Source organism: Phocoena phocoena, chromosome 3, assembly GCF_963924675.1.
Source record: "Phocoena phocoena chromosome 3, mPhoPho1.1, whole genome shotgun sequence".
Taxonomy (NCBI): domain Eukaryota; kingdom Metazoa; phylum Chordata; class Mammalia; order Artiodactyla; family Phocoenidae; genus Phocoena; species Phocoena phocoena.
The window spans coordinates 123,843,166-123,867,022 of NC_089221.1; the positions used below are offsets into that span (position 1 = coordinate 123,843,166).

General features: G+C 42.5%; 1 protein-coding gene across 3 annotated transcripts in view; it reads right to left on the reverse strand.

The window, feature by feature from the left end:
• PPP2R2B (protein phosphatase 2 regulatory subunit Bbeta) overlaps positions 1-23,857 on the reverse strand; it is a 454,043-nt gene that overhangs the window by 57,739 nt on the left and 372,447 nt on the right. For all 3 annotated transcript variants that reach the window (XM_065875381.1, XM_065875380.1, XM_065875382.1), the window contains one exon: positions 4,777-4,954. In XM_065875381.1, the coding sequence (XP_065731453.1) occupies positions 4,777-4,954 (178 nt within the window). The remainder of the gene's footprint in view (positions 1-4,776; positions 4,955-23,857) is intronic.

The window sequence follows — 23,857 nt, forward strand, 5'->3', positions numbered from 1 at the left end:
GGGAATCAAATCCCAAAGGGCCTCAGCTCACTTGACAAGCGAAGCTGATGCAGAGGGCTGATAAAGACCAAGTCAGAGATCAAGTACCCCTGGAATCCAGTTGTTTTCTCCCAGAGAAACCCTCTGTCTCATGCCTAGAGACTGGATTTATGCAAGGTGTGTCTTGTGCTATCTTTCTAGCTTGCTCACGCCATGCTTTACTTCACCCTCGGGCCTTCTTGAGTTCCTCCAACATACCATGCTCCCTCCTGCCACAGGACCTTTGTACATGGTGGACTGATCTTTTCGCACTTCTTTGCCAGGTTAGCTCATACTCTTCCTCTTACAAATCTCAACTTAACAATCAGTCCTCAGGAAAGCCTTCTTTTATTCCCTAGTCTACATCAGGTTTTTAAAAATGCATTCACAAAACCATATTCCCTTTCTTCACAGGACTTATTTCCGTTTGTAATAAGGCACTCATTAGTGTGATTATTTGGTGAATGTCATTCTGAAAGCAGAAAATTTGTTTCTTTTCACTCTTATATCCCCATGGCTTATCACAGTGCCTGGCACAAACTAGGTGCTCAGTATATAGTTATTGAGGACTGTATATTTACTTTGTACTCGATGTGGATTTATTTAATAGGTCCCATATTGGACTAGGTAGGAGCCCAGGTCAACTCATTCTTAGTTCTGAGAACAGAGTTCAAAGGATCCTAGGTATACCATAGTTTTCATAATTAAGAAACATCCTTTTATAGCAATTTTCTTTTATTGAAAAGTTAGGGCTGCCTCTTGCCCTAGAAAATCACTAATCTAGAAATGATTTATTATTGTCCTGATGCAGTTAACCCATTAAGGCCAAAGTTTGCCCACTTTAAGCCAGAACCTGTTACACAGAACAGGGACAGACTGGCTACAGATGGAAGGAAGAGGATTCAAGACCAGGCTAGGAATGCCTAGCCATAAGGCTAGGAATGCTTCCCTCTGATATGGTGCTAAATACAAGGGCTGGACCTCAGAGACCCTGCGGATATCTGGTAACTAGGGTATAATGAGTAACGTCTTGCAAAGAACATCAAACTGCAGAACCAAAGGAGGTGTCTAGAATTGAGAAGATGACGCAGATAATGAATTCAGCAGAACAGAATCCACCCTTCGAACACTCAACTTTTCTAGTTTCCTTTTGTGGTGGTCCCTGTTTACTGATCATTTACTTAGCAAGGTACTGCCCTAAGCATACATGTATGTGTATACATATGTATATACACATGCACATATATACACATATATGTGTGTGTGTGTGTGTGTGTGTGTGTGTGTGTATAAACACCTTTTTAACAAATTCTAACAATCCCCTTTTTCAGAGCTCCCCTCTACAGATCATGAAGTAGAAGCTTGGCTAAGTTAAAAGACATGTTAAAGCTTACACAGCCAGCAAGTAGTAGAGCTGGCTGAGAATTTTAAGCTTGTTGGACTCCAAAGAATCTGTTCTCAACCATAATGCCAATGTCACACCAAATGCTAGTCACTGGAAGTTATGACTTTTTTAAAAACCATATTGCAAGGCCACTTGCCTTAATATTTACTAATACTTATCTTTACATATATGCACTTTGAAAATTTAAACGGATTTTTCAGTATCTGTAATATCATAGGATTGATACAATAGTTGTATTTTATAATGTTCATTATCACAAATACATAATTATGAAAACAAAAAACGTCCATGTAGTATTTAGAAGAACCTCGCCTCCCACCTCAGGGATGCTCATACCATACTTTGGGAACCCCACATTTTTCTATACTGAACCATGTTTCTTCTGCCTCCTTAGTGGATAAGAGGCATTATAGAAATGGTGCTAAACAACATATGATTTATCGATGGTTGGTGGCCTGTCTGGTGGTTGGTGTTTTTCTGAGACTATTTTGAAAGATGGCCGCTTCCTACCCCAGAGGTGGCTGCACTTCAGAGACAATAAGCAAAAGGGTCCCAGTCTGTACAGTCTGCTCAGTGCTTAGGGTGGTCTGGTGGAAAGTAACTGTATAGATATCAGTTATTATCATTCTCATGATGACAATGATTATTTTACATATGGCTGCTTTAAGGGTGAATGGCACGGTCTCATTTGTATGCCAGCATCTGTCAGGCTGTCACACATCTGCAGAATATAACCTCAACTGTGCTATTAATATGTCCCTTTTGCATTCTCCTCAAGGCATCTGTCTCCTAAAATGCCTAACGAAACTTCCCTCCCTCTTGAAGGCCTGGAGGCAAAATTTGGAAAGCATGTCACCTATACTGGGGACAGCAGAAGCTCAGCTGAGCCTGAGCAGATTTCTGGCTCTTGGAATAGACGTCAAGGGAGAAAGGGAACCACCACCCACACTCGTTCTGTTAGCAGCTGCACTTGCAGGCAAAATCTGTAGGCAGATTCTCCTAGGCTCAGACAGTGTGTCGCGTCTGCTCTGTGATCAACAAAAGATGTCAGTCACGGTCTTAATGGTCAGTTCTCAGTCTCCATAATCACCACGACTGGCTTACAGCTGCATTCTCTGAAAAGCCTTGGGGAACTCTGAAAAGCCTTGAGCACTCTTCTGTGGTGAAGGTCAGGTGTCTGTGTACCTAAACCAGGTCTTTTTACTCATTTGCAACAGCTATACTACATTTCCCAGCCTGCCTTGCAGTTAGATGTGATCATGTGACTGAGCCCTAGCCAATGGAATGCACACTACTTTAGAACCTGGCTCATGGGAGTCTCCCACGTGTGGTCCTACACAATCTTCCTCTTTTGCTGTACAGATGCAGATAAGCATGGTGACACTGGGGAACCACAAGATGGAAAGAACCTGAATCTCTGAGTCACTCGTTGGAGGAGGCTGCCTGCTGATGGAGATCATCCATATTGGACTTTACAAGAGAAATAACCTTCTATATGTTTGAGCCATTATGGAGTCTATTTTATATCGGAACATTCAGAGCTGTACTGTAACTAAGGTGAATTTCACACTTAAGGTGAAACTGTCGGCTTCTATTTCACGATTAATTATCCACTGGATAGCCCCACTTTGGTGACCTACCAGTATTTCAAACTCGACATGTCCCATCAAAACGGTACTTTCTGTATGTCAGAATATTCTAGGTACTGGGATACAGGAATGGATCATACAGAGTTCCTTCTGTCATAAAATTCACATTCAAATATGGGGAAACCCAAAATACACAAATAAAAAAACGAATTTCAAATAGTAATACATGTTATGAAGTTAACGGGGATAGAGGGAGTTAGTGGGAGGAAGTGCCTCTGAGGAGGTGTCAGGAGTCTGAAGTCTATACGATGACACACAGTTAGCCATGTGGACTCTGGGGGCAGAGTATTCCAGAAAGAGGGAACAGCACATGCAGAGAATGGAAGTAAGAACAAGGTTTCTCCAGGAACAGAAAAGAGGATAGTTGGCCGAAGCAGAGTGAATCAGGGCAGTCTGGTATGATAGGGTATCAAAGAGGGATGCAGGGCCACTATCATGTGAAATCTTGCAGTCCAGAGTTAAGAATGTGGATCTTATTCTAAGTTCAATAGGAAGCTACCAGCGTGTTTTAATCTGGGGAGGAATGACATCTGAATCACATGTTGAAAGGTCTACTCTGTTATGTGGAACACGTATTGTGTAGGAGAGCAAGAGAGAATGGAGACTAGACAGTAGATTACTGCAGTCATATAGGTAAGACAACAGTGGCCTGTACTAGTGTGGGTCGGTAGAATGGAGATGGAGAAAGATGAGTTGATTTGAGATATATTTTAGACGAAGCAAAGGCAGGGCTCACAGATATTGGGCTGGGGGGTGGGGAGGCTGGTGAGTGGGAAAAAAGATCAGTGTTGACTCTTAGGTCAGTTGCTTAGCTACCTGGATGGTGAAACCATTAACTGAGGTTGGGAATTCAAGTGAAGAGTCAGGTTTGTGGTAGGATGGACCACAGGATAGGTGCTGAATAAATGACCGATTTTTAATATTAAATAGAGGGTCAATATAGTAGGGTGAGAATACTGGGTCAGATACTCATTCAGCAATTGTCTCGACTTTTCTAAATTTTAGCTAAACAGAAGATAATAATACAACCCCTTAATGTCAATATGGGGTTGTTATATCAAATATACTCTTGGCAGGTAGAGACTGAAGAAGTGTGATGGGGACATGAGCTTTGCTAATAAAGTTTGGTTTTCTGATCTGGATGCTACTTGCACAGGAGTGCTCTGTCTGTGAAAATTCATCAAGCTAGACAATAATGATATATGCATCTTTCAAAATGAGATTCTATGCATTATATTCCCAGTTCAGTGCTTGGGATTCAAGAAATGGCAGCCATTATTATTTTCATTATTACGATACAATGAAAGCCATCTCCTGTGTACCTGTGGTCCATATAGGCCATTTGTGAATCCATTAACAAGAGGAAGGAACCCTACATTGAACTCTAAGGTCTGGTCTTATAGTTGATAAAGTCAAATCTAGTTTGTAATTCATGACACATAAATGCCTCTGCATGAAGGGATTGACTCAGAGTTCTAATCCAGAGGTAGCCCTGGTCTACTACTTGTAATTCAGTACTTCCCTAACTTTGTTTAGATGAGTGAGTATCACAGATGCCAATGTAATTTAAAAGAGAACAGTTCTCCACAAGTTCTAGGTCTTCAATTGTGATTGCCCCTTTCTATTCCACTTTCCCCCAAGCTTGTTCATACCTGAATACTCTTGATTCAAGCCAACTGGTTATTGGCCCCAAAGAAAGGATACTAAAACTTTGATTGGTTATTTCAAAGTTCCATAGGTTAATCCTCAGGTCATCAGCTGACATGTAGGTTTCATAGTCGCTGTTGACTGATATGGAGTTGATGTGATATGTGTGTGCGTTGGCAAATACTCTTCGCGGGGTGGCCTCCACCATCAGGTCCATGGGTCTCAGGACAGGCACCTGGAATGCAAGAGAAACAAATCACTTTAGAACCCAGAGCTCTTTACTAGGAAAAGAGTGTGCATGTTTATGTCCTTTATTATCATATACAAAATCCTGACTACGTCAAAGGAGCTCTGAGCTGGAAAAGGAGATTGATAAATTACATGTTGTTCCTATTCCCTTTGGTTCCTTTTAGTTTTATTCCTTCCTCAAAAATGTCACCATCCTTTAGCCCTGATGGACAATTTCATCCTTTATAGATTCTAAGATGTTTTTCAAGTGGCCCTCAAAGTGGCCTCCTCTCAGGGGAACTTAGAATCCACTGTGGGGTCATTAGCTTCCAGAGCTGTTGTTCCAGATTGTTTGTTTTTTAACCATGAAATCTTTTTTTTTTTTTTTTTTTTTTGCGGTATGCGGGCCTCTCACTGTTGCGGCCTCTCCCGTTGCGGAGCACAGGCTCCGGATGCGCAGGCTCAGTGGCCATGGCTCACGGGCCCAGCCGCCCCGCGGCATGTGGGATCCTCCCAGACCGGGGCACGAACCCGCGTCCCCTGCATCGGCAGGCGGACTCTCAACCACTGCGCCACCAGGGAAGCCCCATGAAATCTATTTTTGAAAGGAAGTTGTAGGAAAATTTTAGAAACGTCTAGTTCAACTGAGATTAAAATTTATCCTTCATGGCCTGGGAGGTCTAGACCCCATCCTGGCTTTATCCTCAATCCTTAAGGGAATTTTGGGAAAGCATATATAATCACCCAAATTTCTAGTATCCCAAATTCAGCCATTAATATATAGGGCACCCATTGACATCCTTGGTTTAACCTGTTGTCTTGGAGTACCAACAAGGCAGCGTCCACTTGCACATCAAAACTGTCCTCATTTGGACAATAAATTATATGGTCATCTTACTGGTATATGAAGGATAACCAGTAAATATTTGTTAAGTGAGTGAGTAAGAATACGTGAGTAAATGTTACCTTCCCCATGGGTCAGAGAATCAGGCAGTTAAATATAGTTTTGCACACAAGAAGCTCTTCCTGGCAAATAGGAACAAAGACCCACCTCTGTTCTGACTCCCTCTTTGAATTCAAGGGCACTTCTGCCTACACCTGGGTGAACTGGCTCCTGAGAAAGTAGTGGGAAAACTAACGCCTCAGAGGAGACAGACTAAAACACAATGCAACAAACACAAAACACGGGCCTGACCCTTTAACAGAAATGAGAAAATAAAAGCACCAAAAGCTGTTTTCTTTTCAGGGAAGTCATCTCTTGCAACTGAGCCCTGATTTGATACCAGGTGGTCGATCAAGACTTCAAATTCTGGATTTCTGTCAACCCAGTGGGTGAGGGGAAGAAGGCGGAAACAAAGGTTAAATTTTGTGGAGTGCAGTCACCTCAACAATATAACCTTTTACAAAACAGAATTCTCCCAGCTCAGTCTTGAAGGATTTTGAGGTAGTTTTTAAGTTAAATGAACAATTCAATTCAGAAGAATCATAGAATTCTATGCAAATGTGGCAGTGGATATCCTGGAAACCAGAGGAGCTTGAGATACGGATGTAGGAAGAGCCAGGGGTCCTCTGAAAAGCAGCAGTGGGATGGGAGCGAAAGTCTTTGAGAGCCCTCCACCCTGTTCTGGATAATGGTTCTATAGTATAAGCCCAGGAATGGCAAGAACTAGGAGCCCTGGGTTCTGACCACAGATTCGCCCCTCACTGACAGGCTGTGTGAGCTCGGGCAATTATCCTGCCCCTTCTGGGCTCTGGTTATATTATCTGAAATACTCACTGTGCCCTACTTATCAAGAAGGTTGGGGTCTGTTGAGATGATTTGCCCTTCAGTTCAACCTCCCACTCACCCTTTCAGCAACATTTGCTTGAGCTCTGTACAAGGTCCTGGGGGGTTCAACTGGTGAGCAAAACCAGACACAGGTCCTGCCTTCATATGGCTGGTCCAGTTGGTAGAGGTAGGTACAAAATCATCTCATAATAAAATGTAGTAAGTACATTTTATTTGTAGTAAGTACAAAAGGAGAGGAAATAGCATTAAGAAGGATTTCACCTGCTCAGGGAGGTCTGGAGAAGTTTTGCTGAGGAAGTAAGAATTGGTTGCTTAAAGTATGAGAAGGAGTTTACTGGGCCAGGAGGGGAAGGAAGAATGCTCTGTTCAGCGGAAAGAGTGTGTGCAAAGGTCCGGTGGTGAGGGTAAGGCAAGAATGAAAGATCGATGGGTCGATGTAGTTGAGACAGAGAGTGATGAGAACCATGGCGGAAGATGAAGTGACAGGGGAGGTAAGAGGCAGGCCCCAGGAAAGATTTTTGCCATCATCCTAAGAGAAATGGGAAGAAATCAAAAGATTTCCAATGATTTTGATATGATCAGGTTCAAAGTTTTGATGAGATCATTTCTGATGTAGAGTGGAGAACAAGTTAGAGGATGAATGAAGCAGAACTTTGAAAAGGAAGATGATATACTATCGAATGCCAAATGAGGGTGTGTCTGAGTTAAGGCTTTGTAATGGATAAGAAAAGTACCTTTGCCCTTAGGAACTCTCCTGCAAATATTTATTGGGCATTGACTCTGCGTCAAACATTCTTCATACACCATCTCAGTAATTGTTGCAACAACTCTGTGAAATAGATACTAGTAGTACAAAGTACTATTACAAAGAGAAAACTCAGGCTCAGAGAAGCTAAGTCACTGGCCCAGAGTTGCCCAGCTATAGGAGGCATAGCCAGAATTTGATCCCAGAGTCTATCTGACTGCAAATCTAGTGCTTTTTCCACTGTATCACACCACACTCAAAGAGCATGCATGGTAAGACGTGATAAATGCTCTGTAAGGGATACGACTACAGTGCCCATAGAATTTATGGAATCAATAGGATTATTGGTAGTAATAATGGTAGTGGTAGTCATAGAATTCTGTGGTTAAGCTGCCTCTAGAAATCTCAGTTTGGTGCTGTAGGTGTTCATGTGTGCTTTCAGAGATACACGCCTGCTCTCGCGGTATGTCATAAAGGAACTCCCCCCCTGGAGCTTTTGAGCTCTGCCCAGCCCCGCAAGGTAGTAGAGCTCAAAGCAGGCTCCCCAGGGCTGTGGAAGAAATGGAATCTGTGAGGACTTCCTGTGGCTTCTCCTCAACTCTTCCCTGGGCCTCCTTCATTACCACGCACTGTCCACAGAGGCTTCCCGTGGCTCTGGTGGCAGGGAAGGGAGCAGGACAGCCAGGATAAAGAGGCATTACCAAGCGGTAACTACCAGCCCAGAGTTTCAGTTTAATGTGATGGGCCTGCCTGCTAATTCAGGCTGACATATTGCATGATGTGGCACTTCATGGGGAAGCTCCGGGTAGGTATCTGGGGAGGGAGTGCTAATGCTTTGCCCAGATAAGGCAGGGGATGAACGTCACGCATGATATTTCATCACCATTCCCATGCCCAGGTCAAGGCTATCCACTCCCCAGTGACACCCCTCACAAGAAGGAAGAGGGAGGTAAGGCAGTTCAAGCTGGACAGGATGACCAGTTAAGAAACCCTGATGGGACTGTGTTTTCTACTACTCCTCTTGGGGCCAGGGAGGGAGAAGAGTGGGACACAGTTCCTTGAGTTCGGCCCACAGGCAACCATTTGGGCTTTCCCTTGCAAGATCATGGAGGGCTTCCTGTAGTAGCAGTAACTGCGTTACAGCACCCCTGCCCTTCAGCCCTCTCAGTAGCCGACCTCACAAGGAAGACTTCTTTGTTTGCCATTTTACAGGAAAGGGGAAGTATCCTGTCCGATGTCACACAGAGAGGAAGATGAGGGGCTCAACTTGTACAATTTTGTTCCTGCGTGAGCACACGTAACCACTGTTACAAATGAAACTCTTAGGCTGAAATATGAGAATGTCATTTCTGCAAGTCAAAAATTGTCAAAGCTCAGTAATTTCATGGGTTCAGCCTAACAGTTTGAAAGGACTGTGCCACATGCATGTGACACTGAATCACGGAACACTGAATCTTGGAAGGGCCATGAAAGCCTCTTTCAAGGCTGTCGTGTGTGTAAGTGTGTGTTTTGGGGTGGGGGGCAGAGTGGGAGGCCATGGTGTCTGGGCCTTAGCCTCTTCATCATTCCTGGTAATATGTTTGGATTCTCAATCAATATCTTGCTTAAATAACTATTTCTGTGGTTAAGGAAATTTTGAGACCCAGTGGCCCAGATAGTTCCTAAATTCTGCAGATGAGGAAATCAGCAGCCCGAGAGGTGACATGCCACGTCTATGGTCACCCAGTTGGGGTTGTCAACACAGCCTGGGTTTCTGCCACTCATCCCAGAGCTTCCTTTCCTCTGCCCCCCGACAGCAGGTACCTGAGTCATTCTCCACAGAACCAGACAAACTCCAGGATCAAACCAGGACCTTTAAATGGTAGTTCAAACCCTCTTTCCTGAGATATCTTGGCAGTGGCCGTGGGCCTAGACTCATCCCTGAGACAAGGCTGGTGCTGCAATGTGCTTGCGAATGAGAATGGGGGTCAGCCCTCGGCCCTCGCAGGGTACAGGTGGCTCTGGACTGTGATGATGGAATTCATGTCCTCCCCTCAGGTGCCTCGTACTCCTCCCTGACCTTGATTCAGTTTCCGCTCATCACCCGGAGCCTGATTCTGAAGGACGAGCACCCTGGCCTGGTTGGCAAGATAATAAGCATCGCGTTAGAGTATCAGCCGAATAATGTCCCAGGGCCCAAGAGAGCAGCCTCAGAGTCTAACCTGCCACGGGGCTTACAGAGATGTGTCTCAGCTGGGGTATTAGTGGATGAGAGGAGCCCAGGGCACCCCGTGGCTCCCTCCGTCACATCACTCAGGGCTCTGTTCAGTGATCACCTGCCGAGAGAGGCCCTCCACGCCCACCCCACCTCGCATAGCACACCCTCCACACGCCATCCTCCGACCCAGCTGACTGCTCATAATGTTAAGTAATTCATCAGTGAACCCTCATCCGTCTCCTATCATTTAGCTTGGTGGATAATATGATCCCTGCTGCACAGATGAGGAAACAGAGGCCAGAAAGGTTAAGTAACCTGTATAAAGTCACACAGCTCATACGCATGCCTGGCACTCCCGACTCTGGAGTCTAAGTCCTTGGCTGCTCTGTCCTCTGGGCTTGGAGGATCACCCTCAGGTGTGTGGGAGAGATAAGTACACACGTGGATGTCTCAGTGCAGGTGCACTGCCCAGGACAGTGTCAGCCAAACGGGCCACATGTCTGCTTGGGGAGCTCAAGGGGGACCTCAAAAAGGACAGGACTAGTAAGCGAGCAGGAGGTGAAGGATTTGTGGGAATCCACCAGGCAGAAGTTGGGGGCGGGGAGGGGAGGAAGCTGTGCTCCGGTCAGAGCGACCGGCGTGTGCAGAGCTCGGAGGGGACGGAGCAAAGCGCGTGCGTGCAAGTGTGTGATTCTGTGTGTTTCTGGGCGTGGGGGGCGGTCAGCGATTTTGTTATTCACTCAAAACATGGAATCAATCCCTCCTCTATATCAGACATGAAGAAAGCCTGAGCTGGGTGAGGGCGTGCAGGATGGACATCGTGCTATGTGAGGTGGGGTGAGGATGGAAGGCCTCCCTCAGGCGATGACACTTGAGCAGAGAGCTGAATGGAGGGAGGGCGCCAGCCATGTGGCTTTCTGGGAAGAGCATTCCAGGCAGAGGAAACAGCAAGTGCAAAGGCCCTGAGGTTGGAATGTGCTTAGAGGGTAGGAGGAACAGTGAGGATCCTTTGTGGCTGGAGAGGAGTGAGCAGGGAAGGAAAGTGGTAGGAGATGTAGGATAAGTAGTCAGGGCTGGATCACAGGGGTAACTGTGGGGATGAAGAAGACTGAGGGAGATGCAGGGAGCTGCCCAATACGGATCCCCCTCTGTGTTAAGAAATCCCCTGCTCCTTGCTCTCTTTCCCTTCCCTCTCCCCGCCTTCTGTCTCTCCCCACCTCTCTTTCAGTTTTCCTTCCTTCGAGTCTTTCTCATTATCTTTCCTGCCTCTCCTCTTGGGAAATCTAAGATCATCTGTCACCTCTCAGAACCCATTTACTAACAAAATGAATGTTGCTGTCATTTGGCTTGTTTGGTGACCACAGTGGTGATGCGTCACAGTCTTCCACGGCACCTAAGCAGGTGTTGGCGGGTCACGAAGCCCCCTTCAGAGACAGACGATGAAAGAGGAGCAGAATCCTGGAAGCCCCTGAGGCCCCCACTTTAAACGACACCTGTGAAAATGCACAGCAGGGAGAGAGGCTAGAGGTGAGGGCTCTTTACAGAGGAAAAACAACAGCTGTGCTCACTGTGGCAACATCCGGTGCCCCTGTAAGTTGACGGATTCAAGGCAAGAGTCTGAGAGAGAAGAGACGGCCGGACAGGAGCTCAAGAAAAGAAAGAAGATGGAGCCATGGAGAAGGAAGGAGAGAGGTGTCCATCAGTACAAGGACGTGAATGGATTTCAGCTATTTTGCAACTCTGGGTCAAATCTGATTGAGTTCAGCAGACAAACATGTGAATACCCTTGGAATATTAAGTACAATCAACATAATCAACAAGAAATTTGAAGAAACTGCTATCTTTTTTTTTTTTTTTTTGCGGTACGCGGGCCTCTCACTGTTGTGGCCTCTCCCGTTGCGGAGCACAGGCTCCGGACGCGCAGGCTCAGCGGCCATGGCTCACGGGCCCGGCTGCTCCGCGGCACGTGGGATCTTCCCGGACCGGGGCACGAACCCGCGTCCCCTGCATCGGCAGGCGGACTCTCAACCACTGCGCCACCAGGGAAGCCCAGAAACTGCTATCAATTTAAATTCATGCTCGCTCCCTATCTCCTTGTCAGTATTCAACAGATGCTCCCCACTGCTTTCCCCAATAACTGAGATTACTGTATATTTAGACTGACAGGACATATTCAGGCCTGGTGTTACGGGGGTTCCATGTCATCAGTTAGGAAGTTCACGTAGGAATGTTATGACCACACACTGGCCCCAGATAAAACCTTCCATAAACATTCATTAAGCATTTACTACGTGCTGGGCAGTTACCACACAGAGTATCCTTATAAGGCTTAGTGGGGGCAGAGAATACACAACCCCCTACCCACCCCTTCTTGTTCATAACCAGCCCTTTTGGGAAGCTGAAACCATGTTTGTTTGATCTAGAAAAGAAACAGGTAGGAGCTGTTCACCTTTCCCTTGGTGCAGGGAAACCCTGACCCTGGTGCTCTGGGACCACAGGTTCAAGGCCTGGTGGGGAATCTGGGGTGATAATACCATTCCATCCAGAGGCCCTAAATGGTCTCTAGACCATTTCCAATGGAGGAAAGGGTAGAAAGTTCCAGATTTCAGCCTCACTTCAAGTTTGCCACCTTGCCTCTCCTGGGCTTCCTTCAAAAAATATCCTCTGTGACTCTCCAGCGATAATTACTGTAGGTTTGGGATAAAGCCAATAGCTAAAGAGCATCCAGACTTCATTGCCAAGGAAGAGGGAGTGAGTCATCTTGAAGATGGGAGAGCCAGTGGGGTCCTGCTATAAATATCCCTGTTCCAAAGCAACCCAGCTTAGCGGTGCAGAGCAGCTGTCTTCAAACAGGAGAATGTTATGACTTCCCAAGAGCTATCTGGAACAGTTTTAAAGGAAACCACTTCCCCATCTCTAACTTAATATAATTTCCTTCTTAAAATCAAATCATGTCAGGACATACCCACAGCCTAGGTTCTCCTTCTCACATTTGGAAAAGAAACAAACATTCCCCATCCTGAATCTTACCGTGGGGCGCTATCCAAGGTATAAACACTTCAGGGAGGGACAATCAGATGGCACCTTTAATCAAAGCCCCACAAATGCCCCACCCTCAGCTCATTATAATATGAATTTCTAATCAAATTTTACTTCTTATGTTTAATCATAATTTGTCAGAATTGCATGTTTTATGTTGTTTTGGTCAATTGTGTTCTAGTAATAATTTTAGAGACAATTAAATCCACAAGAGAATTTTAAACTCTTACAGTCATACAGTCATAGGGAGGGAGAAAAACTACCTAGTTTTCATTGTAGAAATGATAAAAAAAAAAGCATTTAACATTTATTTGGGGGAAGTGCAGTGAAAAATAAGTAATTAAAGAAGAAAAAGGAACAACAGAAAGTTCTGACTTTTACAGAACCTGTTCATTATTCTTTTAATGGATATTGATGGGTATCCAGTTACAATGGTATTTAAATTCCATGGGATGCATTAAAAAGGTGATATAACAGTTTTATTTTAAACTGCCTATGTTTAAAATACTCCTGAAATCACATTCTCTGTAAGTATTTAACATTCTGATGGAAGTGATTAGTTGTCTACTTAAAAATGCTCAAGAAGCTATGTGGCTTTTCAAAATTCTTCTAGTGGGTACACAAGCACAAAATTTGAAGTTGCATGGTGTTAAAGTGTTTTTAGAGTCACACAGACCTGGGCTTGAATCTTGGCTGGTCTATTTACCAACCATGTGGCCCTGGGCTTGTTACTTCATCTTTCTCCATTTCAAGGCTCCCTTCCACAGTGTTAGAGGTATAGCAGCTCTCTGTACCTTTGTTGAGAAAATTTAGCACAGGGCCTGATACATACCATCTACCAAAGAGACATTTCTGGAGAGCTTACTTTTGCCAAATTGTGCTAAGCTGTATGTATACTGTAGGTATACCATGTTATTGAATCTTCACAATGACCTTAAGAGGTGGATACTAATATTGTTCCCACTTTACAGGGCAAATGAAGTGGTGAAACTTGCTCAAGGTCATACAGGTACTTGGAGGTGGAGCTACCTTTGAACTTGACCATCTGGCTCGAGCCCCTATGGTAGTTATCACTAGAATCCTTCACATTAACTTTCAATTGTCGAAAAAATGGTCCGTTCTGAGAGATTGCCTAGGGAAGATTTTCCGAATTTTTCTATAGGCTGTGGGGTTTAGGCATCCCTTCCATCCACCCTAGGGAATTCAGTCGTGATTATAGAACTTAGCAATGCTCAGGAGAAGTGGCCAAGGGAATGACTGGTCATTGGGTAGCAATTAACTTCGTTGGGAAAAAAGGTGGAAGGCTTTTCTGGTCGGGAGTTTTCCTAATAGCTTCTGTCCACATTGTCACGAAAACCTTGTACAATATGGTCCTTCATCCAATTATCAAACCAACCTGGGGGGCACAGTCTGGCATTCTGTATACCCATTATCAGAGGGTAATTCAGTGTAACAAACCAAATCGAGTATGCACAAAGACTGTCAAATAAAATAAACCACTCACAAATTAAATTACTTCCCATTTTCAGTGGGAAGAATGCCAGTCATTTTTCATTTAAAAAATATGCATCTTAATTCCATTTTTTAAGAACATGAAAAGAAGCCTTTAAAGCCCCCTCCTACTGTCTGTACTGAGGTTCATCTTCCCTAGGCCCACCTCTCCTGGTCCTGGGGCATGTTCTCTCAGAGAATTAATGGAGCATTAAGCCTCACATTGGTCAGAACACTGGTTTCCTCCATGGATCAACGGTGGATGGAGCTCAGAAAGCAGGAGTGAGAGGTTGGCTCCAGTCTACAGAGACATAACAGAGCTGTTGTTTCCAGAGTGAAACTGCCACTCAACACCACCCCGCCAAACCCCCAGGGAATCCCATCCAAATAATATAATTTTTAGATTTCCTGGATCACACCCTTCAACAGCCTCAATATGTCCCTGAGTTCTTCTTTTACTGGCTTTGTCAAATAGATTGAAATAAGCCTGAGAGGAAAAACCCCTTTGGACCAAATCAGGCTTTGTGCTTCAGGGTCTTGAATATCTTAGGATTATATTCTTTGACACACATTAAGTGTCAGTCACTGCTCTGGGTGGTACGTGTACAGGGTGAACAAAGCAGATTAGTTGCAGCACTTAAAGTCTAATAGGGAAGAAAGACATTAATGACTTGAGGTAGACACATTGTTACACACTGTCGCTGATGCTATAAAGAGATGTGTATTGTTTCAAGAGAGAAAAAATATTCTTTCATGAAATGAAACAGGGGCTCTAATTTAGATTGGGGAGTTAGGTACATTGCTTTTTGAAGAAGTGACGGCTCCCTCAACTCGAAAAGCAGAGCCAGAAGCATTGCTTTTCACTGGGGGCCAAACTGCCATCTGACAATGTCTGGAGATATTTTTGATTGTCACAATGCGACCTATACTACTGAGTAGAGGCCAAGGATGATGCTAAAAGCCCTACGATGTACAGGACAGCCTCTAGCCGCAAAGAATTATTCTGCCCAGAGATGTGGGGATATATGTCTATGTATAACTGATTCACTTTGTTATCAAGCAGAAGAAGCTAACACACCATTGTAAAGCAATTATACTCCAATAAAGATGTCAAAAAAAAAAAAAAAAAAAAGAATTAGCCGGCCCCAAATGTCAACAGTTCTGAGACTGAAAAATCCAGTTCTTAAGGAAAACTTTCTGGAAATAGTCTAAATCAAAGGTGGATAAAAGAAACCCAGTATTAACTTCCACAATAGGCAGCAAAAAGTTTCAGTCCATAAAGATCTTCTGGTTTAAAAAGTCTTTATATATTCATAAAATATAGGAAAGATCGATCACCCATCCATCTATCTATCTATCTCTCAGAGACTTATCCCTTATTGCCAGCTACAAGAATAACACACAACCCAATTAAAAAATACCTGGGGAATTAATACATATTTTTTTAAACCCAATGCATCAAAGATGGTTTTTATGGCAGACTAACAATTTCATGCTCTCAGTGTCTTTGACTCCATTTGGCCTCTCTACAGAAAAGAGAGGAAAAATATCTTTCCCTCAGAAGATGAACTCACTCTCTAATTACCAGCCCATGCAGCAGCCTGTAATTCTGCCAGTTTTATCTTGTTTTTTTCTCCCAGACACTTCCATTTTCTGCCAACATTGCTATTTCTCAAAGCGTGTTTCCCTGCATTCTGAAAGGCATGTTCACTGCCTTTCCTGTTATTTCCCTTGATGCTTCACATTGTGTAATTCCACAGGAAAAAAGGAGACATCTTAAAATATCACAGTAGAGGAAAATTTCAATTAACGTTTATAGGTGGGGAAGGGGATGGGATGGGAAGAGGCGGTGGTTTAAGTCTGGTTAGGATTAATCACAAAAATTGTTTTAGTTTTATTTTTTAACTGTTATTGATGTAAGTTTTTCTGAAATCTGCCCACACGCTTTCTCCTATTAACAATGAGGATAAATATCACTGAATCGTTGATGATCAAGGATCAACAAGACCTCAGGAGTATCACACTATATTCTGTCATTCACTACTGCGGCTTATACAGATCTAAGAAGATAAGTATAAATTTGATATAAACTTAAAGAATCTTAGAGTTGGAAGTTATTACACTAAAAAGTCATCAGTGTCTTTACACTAAAGAAGTCATTACACTAAAAAGGTGTGGGTGTACACAGAGATGCATCTCTAAGACCTTTGAAACACGGCCTCACATAGGTAGGAACAAAGCTACATACAGAACTAAACTGTGTCAGTTCTGCCTACTATGGTGGTAGTGGTTACTAGTGACATTCTGATTTAGGAGCAAAGTGACTTTTCAGGATTGCGTCATCTGGTTCCCATCCCTGGGTGCACATTAGAATCAAATGAGGCTTCTTATTGAAAACTGATGCCCGGGCCCCACCACTGGGTGGTGGTGTTGGGGAGTGTTGTTAAGTCAGAATGCCTGGGAGGTGGAACCCAAGTACTAGTGCTTGGAAAGCCTGTGGATGACCGATATGTAGAGCAAAGGCTGAGAGTCAGTGAATTGGAGGGGGTAAATGGAGGAGCTTCCATACAACAGACTCTTAACCATGGTTGGAGTATGAGGTTATACGAGTTTAAAATTATTTTTAGAGTTCTATACTGATTGAGGTCTCTATGTTAATATTTTTCTAAAAACCTCTGATTTTAATAAATGGATTAAAAGGTAACAATTGATGGAAGGTAAAAATGACAGGGAAGGCTTACTATTTGTAATATATAAAAAAGTTCCCCCCAACTGATAAAAAGACAACTCAGTAAAAATATGGGCAAAAGGACATGGACAGAACATTTAGAAAAAGCTAGAAGGAAATCACCAAGAAATATATAGAAATACGCCCAACCTTATTAGTAGTCAAGGAGATGCAAAATTTTTAAATCTTTAATCTTACAGAAGATTAATCTTATTAACCTTTAATCTTATACAAATTTTAGTATATGCAACTACTGTTCTAAGCCTTTTCTAACTATTAATTCATTTAATACACAAAACAATTTTATGAGGTAGGTATTCATACCATACCTCTTTTTACAAATAAGTGTAACTAAAATACAAGGCAGTAACGTGTCTTAGCTTAAAGTCACACAGCTAGTACTTGCTGGAGCTCAGATAGGCACTTGGGTGTTCTGGCCAAGAGAATCCTCATCCTTAAGCACTATCCTACCCTCCCTTCTCAGTAGTATCTCTACTGGGATGTGCAAAAATTCCAGTGACCGATCACATTCCGTCCTGGAGATAGTATGAGGAAATGGGTACTTGCTGGTGGGAGTATGAATGCAACAAGATTTTCAGAAGGTGATCTGGAAGTAGCTATTAAAATACAATAATGTGCACATCTTTCGACTTAGCAAAACCTACCTTAATGGAAACTATCCTGTAAAAACGAAACATTGGTTTACGATGATATATATTGGAGATCATTTATTGCAGCACTGTTAGTTACAATGACATGGTAACAAAATCTGGAAATAAGGTGACTGTCTATGAATAGGGGACTGGTTTAATAAGTCATAGTATACCCACACTTTCGAATTTCGGCAGCTACTTCAAAGAAGATGAATGACCACGAGGGATGTTTACATTACTGAGCAGAGTAGTGTGTATAGTACGATCTTGAGTTTGCAGAAACAAAACAAAATCAAATCCATCCATTAAGGTTAATACATGTTTGTGTAGACATAGAGAAAGGTACGGAAGGACACACACCAAACTAGTAACATGAGTTACCTTAACATGTGGGGTCACGATATAGCGCTACCTGACTTGTTGCTATAACCCTGCATTCGTTTTGTAATGGAAAAGAAAAAAGCAGGGAAATCCTTGCCTCTCATGTCCAGCCAGGGCGGGATTCTCAGGATTCTTCAGCCTGCGCTGGACTCTTCCTGGGAAAGCATAAGCAGCTCTAAATCAGCAATGGCTTCCTCGTTCCTTTGAATTTAGATCTGCTTTCCTTAACTGTCCACCTGTTAGTTCCCTGGCTTGACAGAGAGCCAGACTACCCCTTCCTCTATGCAAAAGCCCTCCAGATTTTTGAGGACAGACCTCAAGCCATCCCACTCTCCATTCAAATAGACCAAGACTTAGCCTCCAATCTTTACTCCTCACCAGTGGTCAGGGCTGGGTCACCTCTACTGACGCTTTGCCTTACTGAACACAATCTACCAGAGTTCGGAACACAGAAGGACGTGTATTCTTCTATACGGTACAAGACGTGTGCTTTCTACTCAGACAGCTTCAAATGGATTTACTTTTATCATAGTCCATATTGCAGCGTCAACTAAAATTTCCAGGTCTTCTTTCAAATAAGTTAATGTCGAGTCAAACCTTTTCTACTAACTACTTTGAACATGAATGTGATTTCCTCAATTCTCTTCCCTAGGGTTTATCCTTTTCTCTTAAAAGTGAAATGCAGGAATAGGAAAGGGTGTGTACGTGAATGTAGGAATCTAACGAATTGTGGATTCTGGATAATGGCATCTTTCTGCATAATGAAGATGATGGGTCAGCAGATGGGTGAATGCACTAGGTATATGGAGAAGACAATGACAGTGTTCTGAAGTTTGGCTGGAGGGTGGGAGGTACCTTAAATCCTCCGTTCCCCAGTGGCGGGGCTGAATTTGAAATGTAATGATCCTGGCAGATAAAGTTGTCACGGGAAGTGGGCGGGGGAAGACATAACTCTCCAGGAGAAGGTTTGCTAGTTCCAAGGAGAGAGAGCAGGAACGGGCCAAGAACAGAGGTGCAGGAATGGGACAAAGAAGAGAAAAGAGTGTTTGAGAAAAGCAGCTGCACACAGGACTATAAAGAAAAAAGGATGGCAAGCCTCCAGGGATGGGAACGGGGAAAGAGAGAAAAAAGCAGGCTGGGGGCAGGGGGAAGTTCTATTCTAGTCTGGACTCTTTAGAGGCCAAGAAACAGAAACCTTCTCAAACTTACTTAAAACAAAAACAAAAACAACTTAAAAAACAAAAGGATTACTGTAGGAGAGAAACATCTTGCAGCTTACCAGGACCAAAAAGGGAGGATGTGAAATGGAACAGGGGCTTGGCTTGCTGTTAGGGGCCCTGGGGGGGGGGGGGGATCTTTACTTTGTCTTTCTGGCTCTGTGTTTGTCTCTCTTAGGGGCCACCTGGCTTCTTAAACTGCTTCTCTCTTCATGTCAGGCCCTCTCTTCTCTCTTTGCCAATAAAAGTTAACTCTGTCTGTTTACCAGTCTGAACATGGCCTTCAGTGAGTCACTCTAGCGCTGACTCCATCCCACTTTCAAACTAAACACGCAGCACTATCAGGAAGGAGAGAAGGGGACAAGCAGAAAGGGAAACACGGCAGGGAGAAAGAAAGACATAGTCAGACCCTTCTAGGGAAGTCTCATCCCTGCCCTTGAACATGCTGCATTCACAATCACCTCCACACCTTTTCCTACAATGCTCCCCTTTTTCACCCCATTTCCATCTACCCCCCTTCCCTAAGCCTTCCTTGATCCCGATCGCTCCAGAACTCACCCCATTCCTCATACCGTGTATGCACACAATCCAGTGGAGAATAATCTGATATTTTTAAGAGTTCTAAATTCTAGCTCCCTTCTTCAAATTGGCACTGTTTTGACAGCCTTCTTGGAATCATTTCCTAACTTGAGTTCCTAGTGCTAATAATTTAGACTTCTAACAGTCTCTTGTTCAAAGAGAGTAAAGCACAATTGGTCACTATTCCCTGGATAGAAATTTTATTTTGTTTGGAATGCTGTTATAATTGCCTTTCAATCTTCTTCAAGCAATGAATCCACTGCTTTAACTCTCTCTTATACACTCTCTCCCCGTGTGCCTGTCAATCTTACGCGGCAATCACGTTTTTTTCAGACTAGCTCATTAAACTGTATTAGACTAAGAGTGTATCCTGAACTGAATAAGATTTGGTAATTACTTCTTCTGGAACAACATACTATTTTGGATGACTTACTCCTGGTCCAGTTTTAACTGACACTTTTATGTTATTATTCACTAAGACCCTGGGGTCTTTTTTACACATTCACTTTGTCTTTCCACATTCTACACACGAATGGTTGAATTTGCTCTCCACATGCGCTGGCTCTGTGCTTTGTCCTCTTAGAACTCTACACCCTTTCCGTCCCGCTCAAGTTTTCAAGGTTGTCGTTCATTTCCTTACTCACTCCTGACCTCTTCTTTGCCCCCTAGTGTTGTGAAATGGGAGCCTTTATAATGATGGGGTGGAGAAGGAAGGGTGACGGGGTGGACCTTATAGCCTTTAAGGCTGACTCATAGGATTATAAGCTCCATTAATTTTTTTTCTTCCTGAAGGAAGAAATATGAATTATTTTCTCAAACAGGCAAAGCAGAGGACCTCTTTAAAAACCATAAGGTTCTGAGGCTCACAGTGAAAAGGAAGGGAAAACTAATCATACAGAGGGAAAACAGGACAAATCTGCATTTCATTTAAAATCACTGTAGTTGAACTTCAAATTACTCTACCTCATTCCCACCTACCTCACATTCTATTAAGGACTTATTTTGCCCTTCATCTAGGAATAATTATATACTGAACTGCATCACGTATGCATTAGTATGTGGATTCAAGTACATATGCTTAGCATAAGCCAGAAAAAAAAAAAAAAGGAAGGAAACACATTTGAATAATGCTGACTGTTGCAACTGCATTCCATTCAATGGCTGGAGGCACCCAAGTTAAGTATGACATGTGGGCAGTGGATCTGCTCTTTCCTCAGGCAGATCTGTACGGAGATCATCTCCCAGCATCTTGATGTGTTGAATGAGCTACTAAGGTTTAAAGAAGTCTATTTTTTCATAAATGGCCTTCCACATTTGGGGTATAGCTTTATATTGTACATTATTCTTTATATTACGCATATTTACGTGTAAATATTATTTTGTACAGAGTTTATAAAAAAAACTATGTACACTATATCATATAGGTAATTTAAGGGATTCTTCAAGGATATTTTTATGGGATGACTTTGGAATCTAGCCTGTGCAAAATTGCCCACTTTACTGACCCTTTTTCAGGATCAGCGGAGGCAGGATTCAAACCTAATCTGAATTCACAGACCATACTTTTTCTATCACACCAGGGAATCTAAAATCTTGATACTTTTAAGACTCTTCATTAGATTATCCTGGGGATCTTCCATCTTCCTTTGTCAAGGTCTAACTTACAGTAAGATATTCTAACACTTGGAAGAGTTAATGTAACTATTTCCAAGCAATATTTGTTGAGCACTTACTAGATGCAAGGTGCTACTGGTATACTATGGCTATGGAATCATCTTTTTCCAAAAGCAGCTCACAAATTGACAAAACGAAGAGTCTAATCACACAAGAAACTCATCACATAATTTGTAGGCAGGGGTCAATAACAGGGCCTTGTAAGTAATGATAAGGACTTTGGAATTCATTCTAGGTGATAGGGGAAAATATCTGAGGCTCTTAATAGGGTAATGAATGATCTGATCTATAATTTAAAAACATCATACGAAGTGCAATGTGGTTATCAGATTGTGAAATGTGAGGGGGAAGAGAGTGAGTGAATGTAGGAAGAATAATTGGAAGGTTCTTTTACATGGTAGTGATGGATATAGGTAAGAAACAAGCTAGCTGAACTTAGGAAGGAATTGAAAGAGAAAATAAAACAATTATAGAGATATAAACTGCTTTGAAGGAAGAACAGTAAAACACAGAGAAAAATCTGAAAAATATAGTTATCAACACGGTTTATAAGCATGAGGAAATGACACAAAACAAAGTGGAAAAGTACTAAGACATAAAAATCAGTGGAAAGCAGATTATATTTTCAGAAAAGAAAGAGGATCCAATGTATGTATTATTGTTCGTCATGAAGAGACCAAAAGAAGTGAACAGGAAAAAATACTTAAAATATGTTTTTTAAAAATGCCTATAACAAAGAGTTAAATCCAAGACTGCAAGGATTGAAAGGGTACAGTATACCAACAAAAAGTGATGAGAGTTAATACCAAGGCATACTCTGGTGAAGTTATTTCACTTCAAGTATAAAGAAGATTTATGGGTTATACAGAGCTTTAAAAACGAGTCAAATTTATAAGAGGTAAAAATAAGGCTGGTTTCAGACTTCTCTCCACAGTAAACACCACGTCAGAAACAGAACCAAACAGTGTCCACAAAGTTATAAAGATTTTATATTCTTTCGGGCTGTGATTTAGCATAGAAGCAAAATTCTTAAGCAGGCAAAAACTCAGGGAACACCATATTTATGAGCTTCTACTAGAATGTAAGCTCCGTAGTGGTAGGTTCTGCTTCCACAGTGTTTTCCATTTTCTCGCCAGCACCCAACACACAGAGCATTACACATAGTAGACACTCAACAAATGTTTGTTGATTGAATTAAAAAACCTTTTTATGTAACGAAAATTGGACACTTTCTCATTCAGAGAGTCCCAGACTGTTTTTTTCATCAGAACCACCTGAGAGTTGTTAAAGAGCAAAAGAAAATACAGATTGCCCAGATTCACACTTTGAGATTCAAACTCAGTTGGGCTTGGGTATCTTGATTCTTAAAAAGCTCCCAAATAACCGCAGGGAAATTAGCCTAGTGTTTGTCAAACCTCAGTTCTTTTAGTATCCTTTTCAAGTTTTTTTTACCTTATCTATTTACCCAGACTATTATTTACTTAATATTTTCTTTAAATGAATCTGCTTTTTATAAACTCCATTAGTTTTGATAGGGATCTTTACATCACAGCAATACATGAAAAACTAGTTTTCAATGAACTGCCAAAAAACCAGAAGAATGTTATAAAAATAAATACAACGAAAAATGTTCTTCAATTCTAGACAGATACGGTCACTTTGAAAGGACTCAGAGCTTAAGGCCAGCTCTCAGTTTAAAAAAAATTAAGATTTATAAGTGTTATTAGACGGGTTAACACAATATTAACTCAAAGTAAGACTTTGGGCGTCATGTAATCAGAACAATTTTAAAAAGAAATAAAAAGACAAAAACTTCAGTTATGTGATTCAAAGACAGTTACTTAAAGCTGTCTTGTACCAAGAGAAACACATAGCCCAGACTTTGGGGAACACAGTAATCTTTGAAGGGGACCATCATAGTATCTGGACATTAGGTGATTAATATATGTTGATTTCAAGTATTTATAGGTAACCTACTTTGTGTAAAGCGCAAGTCTGGGTCTTGGGAATAAGACAACAAATAAGATAGGCTCTGTCCTTAGGTTGTTCAATGCTATTTCACATGCCTTTTCACAGAGTTATTTGCATAAACAAAGAGTAGTCCCCCCTTTATCCGTGGTTTTGCTTTCCGTAGTTTCAATTATCTGTAGTCAACTACAGTCAAAAATATTAAATGGAAAATTCCAGAAACAAACAATTCTTAAGTTTTAAGTTGCACGCTGTTCTGAGTAGCGTGATGAAATCTAGCAGACGTGACTCACCCCTCTGTCCATACCCTGCCCGTGAGTCACGTAGTAGTCCTCTTGGTTATCAAATTGACTGTCGAGGTATCGCAGTGCTTGTATTCAAGTAAGCCTCACTTTACTTAGCAACAGGCGCAAAGCATAAGAGGAGCGATGCTGGCAATTCAGATTTCC